We start from the raw sequence: 27,263 nt of genomic DNA, 5'->3' as shown, positions 1-27,263 counted from the left end.
GCCTACTTATGATTTTGGTGAAAATGGACATAATTTGAAGATTTTCTTCCCCTAAGGCATGAGCCAAGGGTATTAAGGCATACATCACGTCTAAGGAGGTCAGAAACACAACTGCACAAATATCCAAACATCTTTTATCAACCTGAACACTGGTGTGTGATTCTGTATATTGATGTGGAAAATAACCATGTGTAACTACTTTTGGTTTGTTCCCCATCCTATGGCAGCTCTTTTGCTAAGTGAAGACAGTGATGGACAGAAAGATGGATTACCTGTCTGATCCATTCCATGCACATTCAAACTTGTCAAAGATGCAGTCATTTTCATAGAGGGAACATAACTTGCTTCTAAGGTAATCATGGACCTGTTTCAAAGAAAAAAACTGTTATTCTTGAAATCAAAGAAAATACAAAACTCTACAACCAGCCCTCCACTTTCTGCTTTGTCTCCCACGTTCACTTTTAAAATATGCTGCACAGACTGGTACCGCTGCAGAAGATACTGTGTTTTAACTCTAAAGAAGCTTTCTGTACTTTTCCATAGCCCAATTACCCAGGTGATACAGAATTACTGTTGCAGGAAGGCACAAAGTCTGCTTCCCTCAGCAGGCTGCACACCACCCGTCTTCAACATATTTGTTTCCTGCTTGGGTGATTTTCTCAGTGGAACCTAATTCCCAGAGACATTTCACCAGCTGATACCCTCGATGTGCTAATTAATGTGCACGAAATCTAATTTAAATAGTAATAAAAAGGTCATATTCTAAGATAAGTGGACTCGTCGCAGAAAGAACTTGGCTCTATTAAAAGAACCTGTAGTATATGGTATTACATATATATGTGTAAAGTATTTCAGAAGCCAAATACAGCACAAGGCTGCAGTTGCACAGGCTGCAAATCAGAACACTAATTCAGCCCAAGGATACCTCCTCTTTTTCTGAGACTTAAAAACAACATTGTAAATTCTCACTTGAAAAGTGGGACTAACCAGCAGAAGAACTTTCTCCTCTGGGCTCTGAGGAACAAGGGTTCTCATAAAGAGAGATCTCATGCAAACTGTTTCAATCCTTTGCTGAACTGGATTAGTTTTCCTTCTGGATAACTGGTTTCATTCCACAAGGAAATAATAAGCTTGAAAATCTCTGCCTAGACAAATTTACTAATGCACTTCCACTTATGATGTTTTTTTCTAGCTATTGTAGAAACTGTAAAACAAAGGTGCATGGATGGCCTCTCTTGGAGCAGACACACCAATCCAATGACCCAGGGACATAATTTAGCTCTGGCTTACTAAGGTTACTGGTTCTTGCAAGTCCAGTGAAACTGTTCCTGCTCATGGTTGCTCAGCATCCTTCCCTGTCCTGAGGGCACAAACATTTCTTCTGGCAAAATATTTTCTATCAAGACCAGGTGAAGGACAATGACTTTTCACTTATATTTTCTTTAAACTAACCCATTTTCAATTGCCAAATTACATAGTAGCCAAAGAATATTTGTAACATAAGGTTATTAGGGATGATAAATTTTAGTTATGGATCAATTTTCATTAATAAATTAATGAACACTGAACTGTGCATTAAAAGATAACACCTTATACAGCAAATAATTGCCAAATGGCAGATGCAGATAGAGCATTTCACAATTAAATGCATTTACCTTCACAGTGAGCAACAGGTCAGAACACTTTTAGTATCAATGCAGTTTCCTGCACCTCCTGTAAATAAATCCCTTAATTTTCTCTTTACTTAAAGCCTTTTTATGTTAGCACTGTAATGTTTTACAGAACTAGAGTTCTTTCCTTTATCATCTTTTTGAGCTCCCAGCACTTGGAAGAAATAGGCTGGGTAAGACAGAAGGGAGGAGATCATTTGCCTCATTGACTGTCATTTCTAGGTCTTTCTCTTGTTACCATTTCCAGCAGCCATCTGTCATGACCACTGCCACGTACACACCCTTTGCAAAGTGTGCCCAAATCCACAGCTTGGAGCTGTGCCTTTCTATCAGTTCTGTCAAAAAGAATTTTGCAATTCCTCTCTCAGATGTCCTACCACTCCAAGGTCTCAGTTCCTTTTTGTTGACTGTCAAGTCAAGACTGTCAGACTTGCACTACTGCCTTGGACAACCACCTTGCTCCTTATGTGGCCCTTTTGTTACCACATTTGAACACATTTGGATCCTTGGAGTGACTCTGAAAAACTAACTGGAAGAAACACTTAATTTTCACCCTGTTATCACATAAGAATAGTATTTGAATCCAAACCAAATTAATTCCTAACTAATTAGCAAAGGCATTCGCCTTTTCTTCACTGCAATGTTTTAGGTCAAACCCTCAGGGAATTATCTGGCAATTCTGTGCTCCAGACTAAGGTAGCAACATACCTGCACAGGGAGCTATTTTGCTGGGACTGAATAGACACAATCAGGAATTGCACTGGTAAGTGACACATTACTCTGAATCCCTATGCTACAGACCCTGCCAAAAGTGGATCAAGCCATTATGGTGTTCACCTTGCTGCTGCTGAGGCTTCTGCTGGGTTAATTCACTTGGCAGCATCAGAAGAGTAAGCTATTAGGCAGGGCTGCCTTGCAACATTCAAGCATCGGCCACTCTGCTGTATGGCTCTCTTAGTGCTGTCCAGTGATCATACTCTGCCCCTTTTTCTATTGTGTGAAGCATGAACAGGAGAAAATCATGTTGGAACAGTCAGCAGATGTGTTCAGCAGGACTGCAACAGCTGCTCTATGCAACAGCATTCTTTGAGCCATGGCACTGATATGAAAAAGGACCTGCATGAGTCATTCCTTTTTGTTTGTTGGTTTTTTTAATACTAAAATTGTAACCTGATAATGAAGCAGTACAGTTATAGACTTTGCTCTTTCTTACAGCTCTGTATGAAGTCTCCTGTTGTGACCCTCTTCATGAGTCTCACACCTAGGTAATATCTAAGTGGCTACCATGCAGTGGATGAAATGAGAAATACAATCTTTTAATGAGCACCTTTTAATCTTTTAATGATATATTTGTCATCATAATTATGTGGGTACATAACTGAAAATGTTAGGTTTATTTGTTGCCTTCAGGTGATCTACCACAAAAAAATCTTTTGAGAGATTTCCAAGTTTATATATGAGATTTAGGTATGTGAGAGAGATACCTGTAAGATAAATTATTTAATAGAGTCATTTAAACCACTTTTTCTTAGAACAGAATCTTTCTACTCTCTGCAGTTAAATAACATGACAGGTTGCCCAGAGCAGTTGAACTATGTGAATCCTCTGGAGTCCTGTGTTATTGGCTTCCCAAGGCTCCCCAGATTCCAGATTCTCTTTTAGTCCACTGCAATGCTCAGCAACACATCTGTATATTCTTTACAAGGCACTGGACAAATATTCGAAAACAAAAGGTTAAAGTAAGGCAGTAAGAACACTGTTACATTTATAGGGGTTTTGTTGTTGTGGGTCTTGTCTTTTTTTTCTATAAGCTTCTGACTGTAATTATCAGTACTGAAAATTTTACATTATACTAATTTTTTCCCATCTCAGCATGAAGAAATATGACTTTTTAATTGGCCCTACTGTTGCGTGTCAGACTAATTTAAGGGTTGCCAGCTTGTTTCACAGCTACGTACACGAGGAAATAAAAGCAGGTGTCAAGACAAACAGGTTGGTTTGACCAGCTATTCCTCTCCAGGGACAAGGCTGCCTACTAAATTAGCATAGGTATAAAATAATGTTTTATCTAAGTTGCCAAAATCTGAGATATGATTCTGTTATATAAAACACAGTCTCGCCCTTACCCTCCCACTCCATTTTCACAGCATATCAACATTTCTAACACATTTAGCATAACAAGTACTGCCATTTTAAGTGCAAAACCAGTTCTGTAGTCTTAAAGGTACTCAGGCTCAGACTTTCTAGAATTAATAGGAGACACACTGGAGAGTATCTGCTGAAATGTAATAGGTGCATTGAAAAACACTGGGCCCCACTCTGTCTACTAAACACTGCCTAAAAAATACTGGGAAATTTTGGTTGTTTTGACAAGACACACTACCAAACTCTCATCACATGTTATTTTAAAACCAATCTTAATTATAGTTACTGTGAACTACTATACCCCACCTGCCATTATACACACACAGAAAACAAGGGACTGGTCTAGGACTGTCACAGGACTGTCTCTCAATAAGCAACACGAGCCAGATGAACGACATTTTTCCTACTTTGCATACTCTTCTGTAGGTAACTTGACAGTTTTTTCTTACTGCATTTTTGTAACAAGGAGTTTCTGTGTCACAGACATATTTTCTTTCTTCAAGCCAGAGTAAAAAAATGTAAGCTCAGCTCTCTATTGCCAAACACAACAGATGTCAGAGTACAAACTTAGCACTGGCTGGAGCCACTGGCATTTTGTCTGGATAATATCGCAATGAATTCAGGCAACCAGATGTATCTGTCTGGCATTTGTGAACTGCTGTGTCAGTGGGGATGCCAGGGTTTAACACTGATCTAGAACTAGGCACAAGGGAGAAACACAGAGATGAAGTTCTAAAAAGCAGTCCTGAAATGACAAAGGTGTAAATTCTCAGCAGTCCTCGCAGGAGCAGAGGGTTAAGCAACACACCAAATCTTACCTCAGTAACTTTAAATGTTAATAGTGAGATGTATCATTTGAAAGCAGATGCCAAAGTGCAGAGATGATTTCCCTTGTTAGAAGAATAATTTCTTTCAAGAGCTCAACCCACAGGGAGTGTTATCTTGACTCCCCAGGTTCCTTACTAACGCTGAAATTGCTCTTTTCTACCTACAAAGACACAACTGTGAGGATTTTGGCCACCTTGATGAGTTCCCTAGCTTGCTGCTTCTCAGATGAGAAGTTTACAAAAATTCAGTTTTTGAATGGTGAGATGCTTTTATATTGTTGCATTTTAAGACACAGGAGATTCCTACCTGGTATGTTTCTACGGGCTTTGTTTCCATGTTCAGATCCCAAACCTTGACAGTGAGGTAATCTCTTGTTAGCATGTATCTACCGCTGTGACTGAATTTGACATCTGACACTGAAGATATAATTTCTGAAAAAAATGATCTGTTGCTGGGGTCTTCTGGTTCTTCATAAACTGTTCAAAGAAAAAGAAGCAAGAGACAAATTAGAATTATATAAAAAAATGCTCTGTTGTACAACCTGAAGTGTGCGCTTCCTGTGAAATACGTAATTCAATCTACCAAGGAACATAATATAGAACTAATTATATGCCCAGCACTTAATGTATTCTTTTAACTTTATATAAAAATACAAACTGTAAGCTTTAAATACTATATTAATTAATGTTATAGCTATGGACTCAAAGCATCACTTGGGGAAATTATGTAAATACTCCAGTCAGTTGACTACAGATACCTATAGCAAGGCAGTTCATCTATGGTCATCCTTTCCAGGATCCGCACATCCTGTTTCCTGATATTACCAAAATTCAGGTGTCCCCATCACATGAGAGGTGTACCTATGGTCCCACAACAGTCCTGGCATCCCTGGTAAGGTTGGTTACTCGAAGCCTGCCCTGGTTGTCAGAACCAGCTGGCCAGGCTGCAGGATACTCATCAGTCATATCTGAAGGCGTCTGAGACTAAACACGAGAATTTTAGAAAGCAATTGCAAATTGCAATTACCTCTTCCTGGGAGGTGAGCAGAAAATAGACAGAGATTTACCACGTGGATGCAGGAACTACATAATTGACGTGCAATTGCTGACAGTTCTGGAAAGCACTAAACTCCCTGACTGTTTGTGGTTCTGTGTGATCTGACAAGGAAGGAGATCATGGAACACTGCTTATAGTACTTCCATACATGAAAATCCCACTCTTGTAAGCTAGGAGATTGGTCATCCCTGTTCAACTGCACATAAAAATGATCCTGGATGACTCTAACCCTGCTTACCAGGTTCCCAGAGCTCTGTTGTCTTTCTGCAGGTATCTGTGGCCCTGTGATTCAAATGACCTTATATGGGGAACTTTAGTAGAAAGTCAGACCTTCGGGGTCTTGGTTTTCAACCAAATCAGTAGGTTTTTGGGACTTATACCTAAAATATTCTTTGAAAACTGTGATGAGAGACAAAAACACCTGAAAGTAGAACACCTTTTTACTGTCAGTCAGAATAAAGTTTTTTGTATAGTCCACTGGAACATTCCTCTCTCAATTAATTTATCTCTGACTATGATTCAGACTGTTGGAAGCAATGAGGTTAGTTTCCATCAGGGGAAATAATGTTCTGCTGAAAGTTAAGGGTGAGTACGTGGGTGAAGTATGTGGGGTAATGCAAAAAATTATGGGCAATTTGCTTTGGGGGTGGGCAGTGGAATGCAGCCAGGCATGCACATGGGAAGAAAGTCTATATTTAAACATGCACCACACATCTAAACTGTAATTAACTACTTCAAAAAGAGGGGAAAAAACTTCTTTTCAGACAGATTGTAAACGAACAACTTTAAATAGCTCTTTAAAAATTTGCCTAGACATTCTGCAAAGGCAGGTATTTTGTAATTATCCTGTCAGATTTTCAATAGATGTCTGATGAGCAGAAAGCAATTATCATTTCTCATACCTCTTCCCTTTAATCTGTCCAAACTATGTACTTGGCTGGCAGGAATTTCATCCTCCTAATTATGATGTGAAGGTGCTATTAAAATCAGGAAAGAAAAAAACAAAACCCACACTAACTGAACTACACCTTCATTTATAGCTTAGATATATTTTCTTGGCTCTATGTGGCTTATCCAACTCCCAGTGATCAGAAGAGGAGTAATATTTGTACCTGGATACTCTGTATTTTGTTAATTAATGAGATTAAACCATTTATTTCATCCGTTATCTGCCCTGTTTATTGCTTTTCTATCCTTACCATATTAAGTATTAGAAAGACTTAGATTAATTAACTGTGGAAACTAACAGAGGCATGAAAGCCTCATATCACTACAGAAAGAAAGATATCAGTAAAAATGTTAGTAGCAGTAATTATTTGCAGATAGTTCCTATAGTCAGCATAACCAATACAAGAAAATTGTTACAGGAAACTAAGGAGCAGCTCCCAGTAAAAGAAGAGAAAGATTAGCAACTACCAGCATCTGCCTGAGCAACAAGAACAAGGCATTAACCTCAGGAAATGAAGGTGAGAGATAGTGTTCATGGGAGTTAGCTATTTCTGGTTTAGCGTCAACATAAGGTTATGCACACACTGCAAAACAGCATAGTCTTCATTCAGTTTGGCTAATATGAGCTGAATAATTGGAGACAGAACAGCAGTGACAGCCATGTGACTTGGACTTCAGTTAAGGAAAGCAATTCAAATTCAACCTTGGCCTCTCCAAGCTGATAGGAATAAAACATGGATCTGTCCCACTGTTTGCAAAAACAGGTTTTGACAGCCTGCACCGAAAACATATTTTCTATTCATTACAGTTCAGACTTATCTTTTGGAGGCCGCTCTCATGCCAGGGAGCAATCAGTGCCCAAAACACGAGACTTCAAATCTAGCTTATTTTTCTGTAGCAAAATAAATCTTGCTAGACCAAGACTTGCAATCTGAACTTTACTGAGATACAACTACAGATTCAATTATACTCTTTGATTAATTTCTTCATTAATTTTAAATAACTAATATTTGTCATAAAAAAAGGGTATTTAACTTTCATTAATATTGTTCTTGATAATGGTCACAGTGCTAATTATGTGAAAGACAAAGTTACTTGTCTAGCTATCTAATGAACACAGAAACCACAAATGGTGTGATGCGCTGAGCTTTCACATGACACTTGCTCAGACTTACATATGACCTTGATGACAGGCCTCTAGAATAGAGAAACATCATGGGATTACAGAGAGAAGTGGAACATATTTCTGAGTACAGCCAATGTTTAAAGAGGAACCTCCAAGGAAGACATTGTTCCCGCCCCTTACCCTACCAGCAGATACATGGGTAAACTGAGAAGTCTGCCTATGGAAGTAAAAATTTTCCTTTCTGCATGGCTTCCTGCTCACAAGTTGAAAACCCCAGTAGCTTTTCACAGAAGTCCAGATTTTGTAGAGAAGGATGGGTTGGTTGAAAGATACTTGCCAGAGCACTGTTTTCCTGAATCCTGAAGAAAATCTGCAGCATAAAAATATGTTGCTTCCTTCTCAAAAGAAACTGCCATCTGCTGAGAAGCAAACTTCTCTCTCATAAAGAATACTGTTTCCTTGTGTGTTCCTTGAATTTCTCTTATCTAAGGTATGCATGGAGACTTTCCTTAGAATCAATAGATAGGAAAGGCATCTCTAATGTGTGCATTTATCATGCAGAAACAGATGCAGATATCTGAAGTTAAAAAAAAAAAAAAGGCCAGGAACAGCAAGAGTGGGTGGGAAGGTCCACCTCACTCAGCTTCACTGGCCAAAAGAATGCAGATGCCTTGGGCAGTAGCTAAAAGAAGTGTGGTGCACACACTACTAATACCCTTGTGGTTCTCATTGAGATGCACTCTGGGGGTCACAGGTGCTGCCATTGCAATATCCTATTCATACTGGCCTGATTCCACATGCTTGAAAGTGATACACTTTGGACAAGATACATCCAACAAAGAAAACAAAAAAACAAGCCCAAGTAATTTTCAAGTTCAATTCTAAACAAGTAGCTGGGCAGAGCTTTAATCATAGCAGGGTGTAAATTCTGGCATATGTGAACTTTAAAAAATATTAAAAATAACGCTAAAAATGTCTTATATGGTGGGTGCAGTCTCACAAAGTGATATAGCATACAAAATCTTGTATTCCTCCCAAAATCATCACAAGATGGAGTATGCACAATTTTCTACATTACAGTATATGACCTTGGGTAATGCCTTGGCTGAATTTTGAATATTCCTTCTGCTTCTCCTTTTTCTCTTACCTTCACTCTTTTGCCTGGATGAAATAAAAACACAAGCACTCACAGCACTGTCACAACACAGATGGTTCCAAAATACAAATAAAAATAATGTTTTTAATAAAAACACAAAGAAGAATTATCTATTTAAAGGGAAAGCAATATAGCACCTGAAATAAATGGGGCAGGAGTTAGGAAACCTAGCTTTCTAATGCAGTGAAAGCTTATTTAGAGCTGCTTCTTATTATTGGCCTGAATTTTTAAATATATAATGGATTGATGGGATGAAGGACATGCCAACTGTGTGCAGATACACAAAACTCTCACTGATTTTAAAAGACAGAAACATAGGGTCTAAGCTTTGGCAAATTTTTTTTATCATGGCCTGAGCATCTGGCCATGCATAGTAATTCATAATTTACTATGAATTATCAGTAAAAACTAAGATAAACAAAGAACGAGTGAGGGAGAAGACAATGATAATGTTGTGTACTCCCTTAAGGTATAAAGATAAGAACCTTGGAAATTTCTGCTACTGATGACTAAAAGCAGAACTACAGATCAAACCAACTTTTTGCTATTACAAAGCTGAATATATTTTAAAAAAAAAGGCAAAAATAAATTATGTTTATATATATTGCACATATGATTATCTAGGGGGAAAAAAACAAAGCGAGGGAAAACTTGAAGATGAACGCTTAACAGCTCCACATATCTGATGAGAAATACCATCGGTCATATGATAAAATTATAGACAGCCTTAAAAAGTCATTCTCTCTACCTGAAAAAAAACCCCTATTTTCTTTCTACTTATGAACAAGTAATAACTTATTAAAGCATTTTTTTTCCTAAAGGACAATGTTCATATTTTGTATCCTGTCCTCAGAACTTCTGTTTTTATAGCATTTAAGTGTTGTTACTTAGATTTAAATCCTTGGAAATCCTCCACCATGAAATAACTCTCTCTACCTCAAAAGACAGCTAATGAATATACAAAATCATCCAGTTCCTGTTAAGGGTCACAGCTACAAATGGGTGAAGACAGTTTTGGTAACAGTGAAACAAGAGGCAGTGGGGTTACTAAGGTGGAAGAGGACCACAGAAGCCAGGGCCAACAAAGATGCTTGAACAAGAGGGGGAGAATAATTTTCATTTTTATTATATAAGCAAGCAAACAGTCTGCAGCTAGACTGAATTAAGAACTTATTACAGATTACACAGGTATACAAACAACAGGTGTATTTCAGCTGGACCTGGAAATACTGATGGTGGATCAAGTAACCCTTCAGTGGGCTTTAAGGTTCATAAACACATAAAACAGATGCAGTCCCAGGCCAACCAACTTATGATTTAAACTAAGTCCCTATTTAATTCCAGATCCCAAATGGAAATGGCTGCAATTCCCAATTAAAATGTACTGGAAAACAGTACTTTGAAATGAAATTGGACCCATCTTGACTAGCCACAGTTACTTGCAAAAGGAACAAGAACCAATATTGCTTTCCCGATAGCTGATAAATAAAAAATGTTAACTATTCTTTTTTTCTGGAATACATGGTTATTCTACTTCAATGTTTCACACAAAACATGATCCTAAGCTAAAAGTCTTACTAATTATTTAACTATAATATTTTTAGATGGCAAATTAGTACCATTCTCAGATCAGCTGCCATTTGCTCCATCACATATATTTCATCAAATTTAGTATAAAAAAACTGAACTAAATTTCACTTGAACGCATATAAAAATACTAATCTTATTCTTTTTTTTCAAGCATATGACACTTGTTGCTATCCTTCAACATATAAAGCACTTTTTTGGTGCCAATTAATTCAAAGATATGCTTACATCTTGAGCTAAGTGTAGTTCTGGACTTATCTCTAACGTGACAGAGATCTCAAGAAGACAGAGAAATGGGCAATAAAAATGACCAGAAGTACAACATTCCTTCCATGCAGGGAATGACTAAATAGACTGGGGTCTCTCAGCCTAGGAAAGACTGAGGGGTTTGTAATTAAGAGTGGCATGGAAAGGATGAATAGGGAACGACAGTTCACTTTGTACACTGTCTCTTCCAATCGACAAGTAGGGGTCGCCACAAGAAACCAGGAAATGGTAAGGAGAGAGCAGATGGTTCTTCATACCACGCCTAATTAAGCTACTAAAGACTTTATTGAAAGATATTGTGAATGGTAAAAAATATACTCAGGTTCAAAGGTAAGTGTAGAAATTAAAAAAACCCAAACCCTGAACATCCATTTCAGTATTGTTAAATGCAGTAAATTCATTCTCACTAACGTCCGTGAAGCTCAAGTTTCCAACTGCATATTGCAGAGGCTAAAGATTATATATACACTTGCTCTGTTCTTGTATTTTCTGTTGATGTTGCTACTGCCCACTACCAGAGCCAGAACGCTGGGCCAGAAGGACCAGGTATAGTTACTAATATGCACTGTTTAAAATCTATTTTAGGATTTCATGCAAAAGAGTTCCTGAGTTCATTCTAAGTGAATAAATCCCAACTGCAAGTTCCCTTTGAAATTCATGGTCTCTTTATGCCTTTTATCTTCATTATTCATGATAATAATTTGATTTACCAGGATTATTTACTCTATCTTTCACTATCTCTGAATGTTTTATTGTTTTCTATTAAGCCAATCCACTCATATATTCATCTCCTTCAGAAATTCTCTTTCAATAACAGAATTATCTGCTAATATGACAATCTTGTCTTCTTGGTCTACACTGTTTAATATGATTATACACATGTGGGAATTTTTTGAATGTGCTTTCATAAGCAATGTAAAACACAATTACTTTGTAAGACACCTTTATTTAAAAATTTATATTACTGTCGCCTGTGGTTGCTTATCCTGTTTTAAACTGAAAAAGCAGAATCTTTTTACATTTCAATTTTCTGCTTGTTTTTATATAATTCAGAGGGCACTTCTTTGTGCCCCGGTCACTTACACATCATTTTTCTTCTTTTACTCAGAGCAAATTTCTGAAGCTACCTCCACACCACAAGACTGAAATTCCACCTACCACAAAGCATTCCTTTATCCAGTGACCCAATATTAAAACTAGGCTTCTCATCAATACCTCTAGAGAGCATGGCTTTTAAAAGTGGAGCCTCAAATCAATATTTAAGAATCTGTTTTACCATCTGCAGTGAGTTGCTGCAGCTTGTCGCAAACCACAAGGGACAGTGCATTAGTGCTGAAAGGCAAAGCCAGATCAATAGCTAAAGATCAGTGGGTGGGAGCTTCACTACAGAGTTGCTTAGATTAATGTAACTTTGCCAGTGAGTTTGTTAATAAAGAGAAATGGTGCTAAAGAGAGCAAGGAAGTGAAAAAAACCACAAGCGCAATCTAGAAGATCAAGGCTCTTTAAACCTCGGTCTCACAAAGACTTATGTGCATATTTAATGTCACGTGTTGTGAGCAATCCCATGGAATTAATGGGACATAAAACTACTACTCCTCTACAGCCAAATTCACGCGTAAGTCTTCCTGATCTTGATATGTAAGATTAATGGTGAGTTTTTTCTCCCCCAGTGAAACAAAATCTTGAACATTGGTTTCATGAGACATTGAAAAGCGGTATTTGTTGCTATTAAAAAAATTAGGCAAAGAAGACAGGAATTTTAATAGACTGAATAATTAAATCAATCTTAGAGCAGTTATTTGCTTTATCTGTGTGTAGCTGGGGGAGAGGGGTTAAAGAAACACCTTTTCAATCATAAATCATTTACCATTGCTTCAGGCTTTTCTCTTTCCTCCTTCTATTTGATAGCTAGAAGTATATAAATCAGCTTTTTTTCTACCTCTGATTTAACATACTTTGCACAACTGAAGGAAATACTACATAGACATAACTGCATTTCTGTAGAAACATTTTTGAATTTACATTAGCCATGTTTTAAATGTCTTTATTATACATTCATCCAAACTGAGCAGAATGGAAGGTTTGGAGTCCATACTAATGGCACAATGGATTCCTGCACAAGGAAGGATCTATTCCAGGATCTAGTTTACCGTGCATGAAATTGTAGTAACAGATCTTTAGTGACACTCATAATTAAAGAATTATCAGGATATGGGCACATTTTTTCACTGGGGATACAAAACCAGCAATGAATATATGCCTTTGTAGTGCATATGTATGCCTTTAAAAATAAATCCAGAAAATTAGGATAGGAAGAACAAGACTTCATCAAAGCACAGAGTCAAATAATTTTGGAAGCTTGGGTAAATTTCACTCCTGTCACATGAAACCTTGCTGATTCTGCCTGAAGTGGACATCACTTGGACAGTGGTCTCTCAGTGTACAAAGGGAGAATGGTGATTGTCCCTCTCTCTCAGATGATAAGTCGACATGAGACCAGATGCAGAAATAAAAAGCGTATTTTAGATGTAAAGCTCACATAGAAGATAAACAAGTTGTCCCTTTTTCAGTCAGACAATAAGCATCATTCATTTGGAAAGGTCAATATTAATTAGCAAATCCAGCAGGGATAGTCTGTCACAGGCTTTTTTGTGCTTCTGGTTGTTCTCTGTTGCAAATGAAAGATAATCCATATTCAGTCAGAGGTCTGAAAGCTGTCTTGTCCCTGAAATTCCAACCTGCTTTAAACAACAGGTAAATATAATTAATTAATTTTAAAAATTCAACATGTTCAAGTAGATTATCCTTGATTTCTGTCTTGGCTGCTTCCACAGTTCTGAATTCTTTAAAATCAAAGGTAATCTCAAAAAAGCCTAGCCTAACCCAATTGAGTTACATGCCAGACTGACAGGACAGTGGTATTTATCCTTGGGGAAGGGCTGGCGTTTTTTTCATGCCTGAATTTCAAACAAAAATGTGGAAGAGGACTGAATGAAAAAAACGCCACCATTATCTTTGGGTGGCATCTCTAAGTCACAAACCAAACACAAAATTCACTGTGCATTGCTCCCAAGACCATTTTATATTTTTAAGATACTGATTGTTCAGCCCATGGAATTGGGATGCTTTGCCCAGGTGGGATGCTTTGCTTCTTTCAGGGAGAGGCCAGAGAAGACAGCTGTTAGGATCATCACCTATAAACACTTCTTTGGTCAAAGGGAGGGGGCCTCTAAATGGCTTCTCTTACAGACTCCAATTTCAGGAGCTTGTGAAGTCTGTCTAGAGGACAAAAAGCATGAATGGTGACAGAGGCTAATGCTATACAACCCCAAAATCTGTATTTTAAAGATCACCATGGCACACAGAGCAATCAACTTGAAACTGTAGCTCCTCTTTCCTTGAAGTATGTTGTTGTAAATTTTGCACATGAGTAATGGATAATTAGAAATAGGGTTTTAGTCTACAAATACATATTAAGAAATGAATAATAAAAAACCCTTAAAGCAACATACGGCATTTAAACAGATTACTACTTCTGAAGTATGCAATGACTTTAAGATATTAAGGCTATTACATGAAATATCAACAGGAGTTATACTCTTGAGTGACTTAAATTTCCATATTGCATAACTATACACTTAATATTTACCACTTAATAATGTTTTTAATAATTCTGATGAACTACTGAAAAAGCTCTTCATTTTTTTCTGATTTACATGCTCAAGCACAGTTTTCTTTAGCTGACTGCTTTATTACATGATTTGTTGAAACAGCCATATGTACCCATCTAGCCTACAAGCTGTTTGGAAGAATGATATTAACTCCAAACACATTTATAAGGGGCTCTGAACATAATATTAGCAAGAAAAACTCAAAACCAAATTAGCAACTATTTCTTAATTGAACAATTGCATATTATATTGCTGTAATGCAACAGGATCCTTATGCTTGTCTTCTGTGTCATCTGAATCCCTTGCATGAGAATTTATGGAATTTGTGGTGGGTAATTCTATTATTTTCTGTGTTCCTAGCTGACTGCTCTAACAGTGATACTTTTGCTGCTGCCACAGATTTCCCTATACTGCCTTTTTTCTACACTGCATTACCATGAGTTTTGCCTGTATAATGTCTTACAGGCAATCTTTGGGTTTTTGGGCAAATACATTATTTAGGTGAAATGTTCCATATTATTTCAATTAATCCCTATTTCTTGCTGCTTGAGTCTGACTTTCATATCTGTTTTAAATCTTTACCTCTAATGCTGTAGACTGGAAGAACAGCTTCTTCCTTATTCCCACCCCTCTAACATTCTAAATAGGCAGGGACATGCACCCCTCTTGGCACCTCCTCTCCTGAACATTTTTGATGGCATCCTCTCCCACTACTTTCAAAGTCTGATAATAACACAGAACAGCACTATGTGTGTACCTGCCCTGTGGTTACAGGCTGGGCTTTCTCCAATATACATTTGCTATGGCCACACAAGACTTTCTTCTGATACTTGCTCAGCATTGCATGATCTATTATAGAGCTGCTATAAGAAGCAGTTTACAGTAGTCTATTAAAAACACAACACATTTTATCATAGCTTATCAGTATCTCAATGACCATTTAAAATTCAACTACTGACCTGATATTCTTTCAATGCTTTATGAATAATTTGGTGGTCTGAGATAATTTTTCTAAGGGACAGAGATCCCCACTACATCTCATCACACGAATTGTTTGCTTGCTAATAAATCTCAGCATAGGCATCAGGGATGAGTACGTACTCGTCTCATCCAGGTCAGAGCCATGAGGATTTATAAGGGAAACCTTGCAGGGCTCCTGTCACTAATGCTGAAAAGAGAGATTTTGCCACTGAGTTTAGCAAACCAGAAATCTTCAAGACACTGTAATTTATTAACATCCCATGTCAGTTCACTTCCACCACAGATATTAGTACATAATTTATTTTTACAGTGTGGCACAGTAATTATTCATGGCACTCTCTAAGCTTGTATAAATGGAAGGGCCCTTTCTCCCGAGGGCTGCAATGGACTTTATCACAGCTATAGAGATCTGAATAAAACCTAGAAGTTCACAACATATGCTCATCATCCAGGTATTTTTTAAAGTTTTACGCTGGATCTTTTATCCCCAAAAATATGTACATCTATTATGTTCTCAGAACAGTATCTGAAACGCAACACAAAGTGATACCAAACAGAGCTGAGGAAGTAAGAATGCATGGCAGAACACGAGGGTTTACAGTGACTCCAGTTGTAGTGTTTTGGTTTAGAAGTGAAGTCAGTTATGGGGAAAGACTGAAAGACGAGCCGAGCTAGGAGAGCAGGGTACTCATCATGCATATGTACCATATGTAAATTTAGCTACTGTAAAGAAGAATCGGACACACAGTGAAGGTACTAGAGAGACAATAATGTAAATAACTTGATTTCGCAGACTGATTGGGTTTTATGATATATCCTTCTGGGCTGCTGTGGGCTTTATAAAATTAGCTTTCCTTGCCTCTGAGAGCTATACTCAAAACTCCAATCAGCAGTACATGGGCCTACTCTTTTAACACTTTGGAAGTTCTACCATTGCTTATTAATGTTGTGCTGTACACGCTCAGCTTCTCAATGAGCTTGACTTGAGTTCAGTGCAGCAATGCTACATTAAATGGCTATTTTCTAACTCATAGATCTGGAAAATGGGGTTTAATCAATGACCATTAGACCTTGCGCTCCCTTCTGGCATAAAATGCCTTCTTTCATCCAGGGTTACTGTATTGTGGCTTTAATAAGTTGTGATTGGCATTTGGCAATGAGTTACAGGGGAATGGAGGCCTTATTAACAGGAAGAAATGAAGGTACTACAGAACAAAACAATTAAGTGGGACAGGATAACCCACAGCATTGTGTCACTGTGTCATGCTTATATTTCACTTCATGGTATTGAATTCCCCCTACAAGTACAACGAGATACAGCTAACAAAGGTAGAACACTTCTCTGCTTAGGAAATTGTCCTTGAAGGTTATTTTCTATAATTGGAGACCACATCCTAAGAGGTTCTGAGCATGCACACTTCTCCTTACAGCCAAAAGGCCTAGTCATAGGCTCTTTACTACATTTACTTCAGTTTAAAAAATAGCTGGTGTGCTAAATCTGTGCCCCACTTCTCTCTCACTTAAATATTCAAATGCTTTCTCCTCCCTTTCTGCCCCTACTAATAAGATCTGCCTACCTCAAAAAGGTTCAAGTAGGCACTGAGTGACATAAAACCTCTTATGTGCTCTTGCACCAAGAGAATTTCTCCTGAATTTCCTTCCAATGTTTCAAATGGAAGCCCCAGTCTAGGGGGTGACTAAAGCAGAGCCACCACAGTTGATTCCTTAGGTTCTCAGCTCCTCAGAGGAACCAACCACACAATACAATGCCTTTATCTCAGCATTTATCATTTGCACAAAGTGAAGTGCCCAGGCTTCCAGATTACTGATGAACCATAGTCTGTCTTCCCTAGAACATAAAGAGCTGATAGTAAGACATTATGAACGTGCATTTTCCTTCAACCTTTACTTTGAGAAAAACATTCAACATTTTGCTTCCTTATTCTTATGTAGGTTTCAGATACGAACTGTTGTGAATTGGTGGTTCATATCAAAGTTTCACAGACTACATGAAATCACTTAGGACAGATGACACCTTCTATACCAAAACAGTAACTTTTTCTTCTCTTTTTTTTCCTCTTCAATATTACTTACTGCATTTCCCCTGAATCTGTTCAGGCACGTTTTTGAAAAAATACATATTAGGGAATGCAGGACTACATTTTTAGGTAGGACACTGATACTTCTTAATCCATGAAAATGGATTCAAAATTTTGAAGGCAGTTTGACAATCAAAATTTACTTGCTGCAATACTCAGAACAGGTGTTGTGTATTCCAAACACTATGCTCATCTACTTAAATACTGCCCCCACCCTCTTTGATTTGTTAGGAATCCTCTTTCTTTTGCTAGAGAGTTCTGGGTTCTTCACTGATCCCTGCAATAAGAACTATAAAGACAACCAGTCACAGATATGACTCTTATCAAGTTCACAGCTAATACTTGTACAGATAAAAAAAATTTTCTTCCTTTCGCTGTTTTCCAATGTGCCTGCAAACGAGAAACTAATACACTGGTGTTTGTACACATCTACATGCTGTCCATGAATAAGACGACTTTAATGACATCTGGGGTTCAATGAAGCAAGGACTTACGCTTGGAATGTTTGTCACAGAGAGCCGATGCCCTCATGTCGCAGAGTCTCAGGGATCCTTTGCTGCTGCTGTAGACAAAGAGATTGCAGTGGTGGGGATGGAACTCAGAGGCTGTGATCACTTCCGTCAGGTCCTCCATATTGGCTGGCTTTATATCTACAATGTCTGAATGGAAGTTTCATCAAGGAAAATGCAGTTGTCTGCAGGTAAACCACAATTCTTACTGCCTCCTCGAAGGAAGTATGTAAATGTGCACACATGAAACACTTTTAGGTAAAAACATACTCGTTTGGCAGTAGTGCAGTTTTACATTTCCGTACCTGCCCCACTTACACCAAACTTAAAGACCAACATCAAACTCAAAGTCTGCATGGTTTTACAGCAGATGCCATTAGCAGGTCAACATTTGTCCATGCTGTGCAAAGACATCAAAGAAACAGTATTCCAGGGATACAGAATTCTCACCTTCATTGAAACTAACAGAGCATGTAGCTATATCTCCTGCATTTGCTATTGAATCATTGCTCTATCCCAGATAACACCGACTGATAGGGAACAATGTACAGCTCAGGTCTGCTCATTCCAGCAAAGGCTCACTGGCTTTTATGATTAAGCAACTTAAGCTAAAAAAATACAAGTAGTTTAACTTAAAAGCCTCAAAAAAGGTACTTTTTTTGCAAAGGCTCATGGAAAACACAGAAGCATTTATGGAAATGGTTTTGGGTGAATACATACTAATACAATTTGTTCAAAAACAAACTCTGCACAGTATTAGGTTTGCCATTTGAATACTTACAAAAGAAGTTACTGAAATGGCATTCTTAGGTTTTTATGTAAACGATGCTCATTACTGAAATCAATATGAATTTCTGTGACTGAGAATTGTACATTTGAATCATTTAAGTGAACATTATCGGGACCAAAAATACATCAAAGATCAAGTTTCTCAAAAACAAACCTGTCGGTTAGATCACCAAAGAACATCCACATGAAGTACAGCTCACATGGTGCCTCTCCGACACTTGCGTCTCTGTGGCAGGTATATATTACCTGATTAGCATGTATTTGGAGGAGAAGGCCAGCCTGTGGAAGACTGCTTATAAAGAAAAGAATGAAAGAGTCCCATGAGGGGGCTGTAAGAAAGCAGTAGATACAGAAGCATAAAATGAAAGAAGGATATATATGTAAAGTAGTACATTTAAATAAGATTGTACATTTTCACATGGCCCTCAGCAATCTGCTGTAGATAAGCCATCCAAATGTTAACAAATCCTTCGAACAAGAAGAAGAGTAACATTACCCTATTTTACTGATGAGGCTGTGAGAGAAGCAATACAGGATTTGCATAAGATCACACGGGAAATGCATGACAGAACAAACCCAGATCTACTGAATCCCAGTTCAGTGCCCTAAACACAAATCATCTCAGTGCTTGGATTCCCCGAACATAAAATTTGAATCAGCTGACATTCAAAATTTAAGCATCTCAGAGGATAAGATAAATGAGAAAATCTGTTTTATTGATGGCAAGAGAAATCATATATTGTGGTATTAAGCCTGTTTCTGTTCCCACTGTGCCCACTTCTGAAATGGAAGACCTTTGATTGATTTCTGTGGGAATGGGGCACTGTCTATCACCACCTTTGCACTCTATACTTTGATCTTTCCCAAAAATGCAGGTCCAAGACACTATAATGAAATAATACAACATATTCAGAGATAAATATCTTGATGACTTTGCATCACACTGTTGTGTCTTTTTTTTTAACACCAAGGAAAATATCAGCAAAACTATTAATATCTTATGACATTTAATAACAACTGGGAATGAATTAATGTTGCATTTTAACTGCATTCCTACTTGTTTGTACTATCATACTTGCATTCATCTCCAAGAATCCATCATGATTAACATTAGCGCAATAAATGTTAAGATGGAAAAACATTGATTTACCTCCTTTATAAAGCATCACTAAACATTCTTGAAAATCAACAGAAAAAAATAACGTTTATTCAGCTATTTATATTTGGTGAATCTGTCTCAAGAAATATTTTTAAGTAAAAGCAATTGCTTTCAGAGATTGAATTGCTTTCTGGGGTTCAGAGAAATTACAGTAACTCAATAAAAGAATTTTACCTCTCAGTAGAGAGACGAATAATTGCTGAGTGATGAAAAAGATATAAAATATAAATAGAGTATGTGAAACAGTCATGGCAAGTATCATTTTTCTGAATGTTGAAGACACTATTGATGAATTTCCCTTCATTGTGCAAAATGAACAAACCTATGTTGAATAATGAAATTAAATATTCCATTCTCCTGCCAGAAAAGCAGAAAATACTTGAAACAGACTGCATTTCCAGATGTGATCTAAATCTCCACTGAGAAAGAACCTCATTGCCTACTGAGGATCACAGTAAAAATGCACCACTGAAAATTCATCATCTCGTTAGATTTAGAAAAATTAAAACAATAACACTGCATTGAAGTAAACAATCAAGGGAATGGAGAGTTGCAGAAGAGATTTACCCCAAATGCATTTGTAGTAATAGATGGAAAAACAGCCTTTGTTTTGACAGCTACAGAACCCAATATATCAAAAGAATAATATGTCACACAAAGGAACATTTTCCTTCTCTCATGATTTTTGCCATGTATTTGAAAACAATCAAGTACAGCTTGACATGTGATGTGCGGAAACTGTATTTAAACTAGCATGACATGGTAAGGGCAAGCATCTCCCATGAGACATTTCTCATTTCTACTTTTCTATCTTCCCTTTGTGTCTTTTTCTTCCTTTTAAGCACAATGTTGCATGGCAGGAAAAAAATAAATTAAAAAAAAAAATTGGACCAGACAGTGTGCTTCAGAAACAGGCCCTTTGGTGAACTTGAAAAGCTCAAAGTAGAGGGAATCTGGCAGAAACTGATTAAATTAAAATTCCACTGCTACAGAGAAAAGCATTCTAATGGCATAAATCTGTAGAGTTGTCTCCTACACTATTGTCTTCCTCTGCAATTGGAAGGATGGAAGGACATCTTGAGTGGGGCACGGTCCCTCTCCCCCAGTTCACTCACCTCTGAAATACCAGTCACATCTGACTCCTGTTGTAAATCTGGTTCATTTTCAGAGTATAGACAAAACAACTAAGACCAAAGCCATCCAAGACAGAAAGAACAGAGGGTTCAGTTCACCACTGGCAGTGTACTAGGATATAATTCTGTTGTCCTGTAAAACTTGGTGTTCCTGTGCATGAACAGGGTAGGAATTTCCCCTAAGAAAATGAAAAAGATTTTCATGCTGCTTTGACTCACACATGTTTGTCAAGAATCCTTGATAGATACTTGCACTAAGGGAAGGTTGAACTGACACCTTGCCAGTGATGGGCTGGAATGCACTGGAAATTTTTTAATTCACTAACATTAAAACGGAGAACAGAAAATATCTTCTTGCTCACAAAAAACAGAACAGGTCTGTCTCCCCTCAGTATTTGCTGTCTGACATACCAGGTCTCTCCTCCATTGCTTGGCTCAGTGAAACAGGATAAAGCTATCAAGATTTTCTATAGGAGATCTATATAGAAGACTTGCTGTTCACAGTAAAATGGAAATGAAAGGTCTAGTACACTTGGCAACCACAATGGTGAGAGATGATGTTCTTACAGTTGGGTTAGTAAAGCTACAGGACCAGGAAGTTAATTCTGGGAAAGGCAACAAAGCCACTCTAAGGCAATGTAACCTTAACTTGGCTGAGTGTCTTTCCCCAAACTATTCAAGAACAGAGGTATAACATAGGAGAGAAAGGAGGCAGGACAAGGCCTGACTGCAAGGAGGCTTTAGGGAAAGATCTGAGAGAGGGGAGAGGGGGAAGAAAACCAGTGTCAGAAGAAGGAGGAAAGAGCATAAGGAAAGGCACAATTAACAACCTGCAGTGATATGCAGTGTGAGGGATGTGATCCGAGTGCACAATTCAGTTATATGGTATGTTTAGTTCTAATCCAGTATTTTGTGCTGCTGTCGTGCAGCTGATAGCAAAATAAGGCTAACAGGAGGAAGAAAATTTGTTCCACTGCCTCTGGGCCACCGATCTAACACAAATATACCCCTCTGGGAGAAGTCACTCCAGAAAGTTTCTTTTATTGCAGGTTGCCAACTTGACCCTCACCGTGATCCAAAACTCACATTAATCAGACTTTTCCTCTTGATCAGCTAGAATTTAAATGAGCATGCCTGCTTTATGCTCATGCCAAAACATGTATAATGAGAATGTGGAAAATACATAGGGTTCCTGCTGAGCGAAAAAGGTCCCAGAATAAGTTTCCTTGTATGATAATGGAAACATAGCAGTCTCCTGAAAATAGATTAAATTCCCTTTGAAGTGAACAGTATGCATAAAGAAATAGCTGCTTTGTCTTCCTGAAACCATCAAGGAATTCTACAAGAAACCAAATTTTGTAGAGAACAAACTTGCAACTCACAAGCATATGAATCTTCTATCATTGTTTTGGAATAATTTTTATATGGCTTGTGGGTTAACTGCAAGAAGGAAATAATTTTTATGGTCAGAAGAAGGCTACAGAAAAAAATATTACTTGTCCCCTCCCTCCTTTATTCAACTGCAATGGAGGAGGAGAAAAGCTTTCTTTAGAAAGCCAGACAAAATTTTCCATAGTAACTTCACAAGAAAACCAAAATTCTCATCTTTCTTTTTTCAGTATATGCTGATATGACACTTCATTTTTATCCCTGCGTGGGACTTAACTTTTTGCAATTTTTAGGCATTTGCAAAAAATAACCTTCAGCATAACAAATCTTACCGAACCTGGCTATTCCCTGTGTTTTTCACTGAGGTTTGTTCAGGCTCCTTATTTTGTCTGTATCTCACACCTACATTTCAGCCTAGTCCTAGAAAGACTCACTGACTAGTAGCTGAAATCAATAGCAATTCATAGAAGCTGTCAGGGCTTCAGTTTAGAGTAATTGATTACTGTGGCCCTGCTAAGGCTCTACGTTTTTAATATAAGCATTTCTCTGAGTGGTTTCCTCTGTTAGTCATTTAGTGCAAACTATTTTCATTACAAGGAGGGAACCGTGATGCTTACAAATCAAGCTCTACCAGCTTTACACTTCCTACATGATGGTTATATCATTCCTATACCATGTGCTAGCAGAGAAAATTAATTCCAAATGGCTCCAGTTTTCTTCCAGGTTGTGTACATCAGGGGGACCAGGGACAGTATTAGGCCTCAGTATGCCTGACAACATCATAATGTGATTACATCAATCTTATTATCAATGAAAGAAGCAAGTCCTAACCTTTAAATAACCATCAACTTATTTGTTTCTTCTCACTTCTTAGAGATACACTGTATGTTTTCACTGTTGAATGACACTTCTACAATAGGCATATCTTGACAGTAAGGAAAGCACTGGATAGGCTCCAGCTGCTGAATCTCTATTTCAGACCTGTTGTCCAAGAGTCAAGCGTTTCTGGAATGAATTGTCAATAGGTTAATGGATTTGGCCTTTTCTTCAAATTCCAGTGTTTTACCTTAGGCAAAGAGATGACCCGGTACTTATATTCTAAGTACTCCCAGTAACCACAGTGTCAATGCCTTCCATTGCACAGCATTTGCCCACTGCTCCACTAAAAGCATGTACTGTATGGGTTTTATTATAAGCCCAGAGAGTTGCAATTACATTTTCTGTACCACTTGACTCTTGTGAACCACAAAAGCAGAAACTGCTGCATAAGTGTGTGCTCCTTCCAGTTGAACCTAGTATCTGTTAATACAAGGTACTGATCCATACCTGAAAATTACTTAGCAGGACAATGTCAGCCCAATTCCATTTTTAATTCCATGGTCATTATAACAATGACTCTACTGAGCAGTGGAAGAATTTTGATTCTTCAGACATCATACTGGAGTTGGGAACTGGCAACAGTCTCATGCTGGTGGTGATTTGCTGAACATACCAATTTAAATGGTTTGATTTTGATTGGCAACAAAATGTCTTCATCAAAGGCATGTAGACAGTGCCATTATGACAATACAAAGGCTTCTGTATTTTTCCTCATATCAGGATTATAAGACACTGAAAAAATAAAACCCATGTTAGCTCTATGTGGAAGGCCAAACCATAGACAATTAGGTTAGGTGCTGTGCAAACAAAAAGTAAAAGGATTGCTCATGACAGAAAGAATACATATGGAACGCATACAAAGAAGAGATTAAGTAATGTTAACACAGTTCTGTGGACTTCTGAGGTTTCTTACATCAAGGCTGTAGCCTAAGTTGGATGAAAAAGAGCTGTTAGTGGAAGAAGAAAAGACACGGTCATAGTTAAGAGGCTGCAGTAGCAATAAACTTTCCAGCTATTCAGGTAGGAATAGGTTACTGGTTTAACTGGCAGCTGAAAGAAACCACAGTCCCTCAAGACCAAGGCTGAACAGGAAGCCAGGAACAGAATCTAAATATCAAACTTCTGAACCAAAACTGCAACTCCTGGACTTTGCATCTGAAGTTTCATTTGGAACTGAAGATACTTGACAAGAAATTAAAAGTAGTACTAAAAACATTTTCCATTCATTAAATTCAAAGCAAAGGAGAGTTAGTATCAGTGGCAATGTTTTACAGAGAATGAAACTGAGGCATGAAGTGGCAAAGGTTTGGCAAAGGGCCAGCAAGAGCAATAGCTCTGGATTCTGATCTACTGGTCTCTCTCCTACCTATCCATAGTAGTCCAGCTACGTGAGTATTCGCTCAGTTCTCTTCCTGGTTAGTTGTTTTGAGAGATTATTATTCTCACTATTACGTTTGTCTTTTGGAACTCCACCCCCCCGAACGCAGAATAGTCTAAAGACTCATTCTGAATTTGAGAGATCTCATTCTGATCTTTGCAATATCAGAATTACTTTACATTCCTATTATCTTAGGAGACTAAAAAGAGAAAGCAGCAAGAAAGCCCCAAACCTTGATTACATAAATATTACTTTAAGAAAGAATCAATATATTTTAATTGTACTTTGTCAAATTTCAGGAAATTGCTTTTACTGCCATACATGCAGTAAACATCACAGACTTTGCTGTATGCAAGTTGAAGAAAAACATATCTCCTTATATCTCCTAATATATAAGGAGAAACTGTCTATGGACTAGATGCAACATTTGAATAAGCGTTAAAAGTAAGAACTGTAGAGTAGCGATTGCTAGCAACTGCTAGGAAAAAGAGTATTTTAAATGGTGCAAAATGGTGTAAGTCACATCCAAATTTTGTCATAGATAGGCCTGTTCATACATATTGCAACGAGTGACTTACTTAGAGAATAATGAATTTAGAATTTGATACCGGAAAATTTTAATTTATTTAGGAATGGAATTTTTGGCTTGTTTTTTTGAACAGAATGCCTGCATTTTCATCTGTAGACACAGTCACGTGCCTGCTTTAGTGACAACCATATGCAGATTCAAATTTTCAAGAGCAAAGAAATCATCATCTGCACACACAGAGCTGAAAGGAAAATTAAGTGCATGAATCAACAGACGAAGACCTGCCTTCATAAATGCTCATCTGCATCTCCCTGTGTAAGGTACTCAATCACTGAAAGGTTCCAAAGTCATATTTAGTTAATACATTTGCATATGAATTGATTATGATTTGTCTGAAACTGTTGTGGGACGTTGAATGTCCCACATTTGGAACATAAATACCAGAAGAACCTCAGGTACATATAAATTATTAATAGAAGAGCCCTACTAAGTCTCCCAGCTTAACTTCTCTTCGGCAGTACTGTTCCACATAGGATAGTAAATGGTAACACATACTACATACTTGCAAGGGTTCCAAGAAAAGAGTGCAACTTTCAACATTAATAAGGCAAGGACAATTTATAAACAACAGCAACATAATCTCATCATTCACAAACCTGCTTTTCTGAAATCCATTAGACGCTTAACAGAAAACTTGGAGGGATATACTTAGTTTGTTGAATAGGGTTCCTGGTACTACAGAGAAATACAATATACATACAACTTCCCAAACCCCATCTTAAAAATAGCCAGGGATTGTTTCCCACATAACCTGGAAATAGGAGATAAAATGTCTCTTTTCTTCCTTTTTTTTTTTTTTTAATGATTAACCCATGCACTAACAATCCCATCAAGAAATTTCTTCTTGATTATTATTAAAATGCCATGCAGCTGAGGAAGATCTGTCTCTTAAAAAGCAGACAGAACGTTCAGCTGGAGGGTATAGACTCCTCAGAGCATTTTGGTGGGGATTTTTCTTTCCCCATAGGCAACTTATTTCTTCATATATCTTCCAGAAAACCTCAATACAGTAATATTTGCACTCTAATAGAGCAGAATAATTCTGTATTTTAACTGAAGTTGCAATTCAAGTCACAAAGGATGCATTTTTTGCAAAATTTAGCTAGCCAGAAGTGCTTTTTAGAACATAAAAGCTCTTCCTCTTCCCGGCATGCTTGCTATGGGAGTAGTAAAATAAAACTATCTTCAAAAATAGGCAGATACTTCTAAAAAGAGCTACTATAAAAATCCTAATAAAAGCTTACATTCAAATTGTTTATATTACATTACATAAGACACCTGATCAAAACCTTGGGGCAGGACTTATATCCTAGTTGCTTAATTTATTTGAAAAGATTTGCAAAAACACCCATCAGCTTGGTCTCTAGGCACTGCAGAGAAATTCAATTCTGGAAGTCTGAAACACCAAGATTATTTTCCAAAGCAAAGGGGGTTAAATATTCACAGCTTTTTATCTGTTTGCTTGATGTGCTTTCAGAACACTGATTCCAAACAAGTCAGGTAACTTCTAGTCAGTAGCAAAACAGTCGTTTTAGACTTGCTCTTAACTCTGGTGGTGTAACATCATGAAAGTTAATATGGCCTTTATTTACAGAGCATTTCTATTCCAAAGGCCCAAAAAGTGTCCTACCTTAACTACTACAATTTCACATGCAGTGAAACTAAAGGAACTACTGAAGTGCAGTCCTTACCAGTTTCTATTACGACAACAGAAAAGAAAGCAATGTCTGCATTAATGAGAAGTGCTCTGGCTACTTCAGTAGTGAGAAAAGATTCCAAGATCTCAGGTTTTGACGACTCATGTAGAACACAGAGTACAGACTTCAAGTTCCGTAATACCTAAGATGACCATGTCAGTGTTTTTATGACATCTCTGTTCTTATATGGAACACTCTTCAAGATA

General features: G+C 37.6%; 1 protein-coding gene across 9 annotated transcripts in view; it reads right to left on the bottom strand.

The window, feature by feature from the left end:
* PPP2R2C (protein phosphatase 2 regulatory subunit Bgamma) overlaps window positions 1–27,263 on the bottom strand; it is a 193,481-nt gene that overhangs the window by 12,030 nt on the left and 154,188 nt on the right. For all 9 annotated transcript variants that reach the window (XM_027686495.1, XM_027686496.1, XM_027686503.1 and 6 more), the window contains 3 exons: window positions 18,030–18,194; window positions 4,950–5,119; window positions 273–364 (listed from right to left, as the gene is read on the bottom strand). In XM_027686495.1, the coding sequence (XP_027542296.1) occupies window positions 273–364; window positions 4,950–5,119; window positions 18,030–18,194 (427 nt within the window). The remainder of the gene's footprint in view (window positions 1–272; window positions 365–4,949; window positions 5,120–18,029; window positions 18,195–27,263) is intronic.

Source organism: Neopelma chrysocephalum, unplaced genomic scaffold, assembly GCF_003984885.1.
Source record: "Neopelma chrysocephalum unplaced genomic scaffold, ASM398488v2 Primary Assembly neopelma1_71, whole genome shotgun sequence".
NCBI classification, from domain to species: Eukaryota; Metazoa; Chordata; class Aves; order Passeriformes; family Pipridae; genus Neopelma; species Neopelma chrysocephalum.
This window is presented reverse-complemented; position numbering and strand designations above follow the sequence as displayed.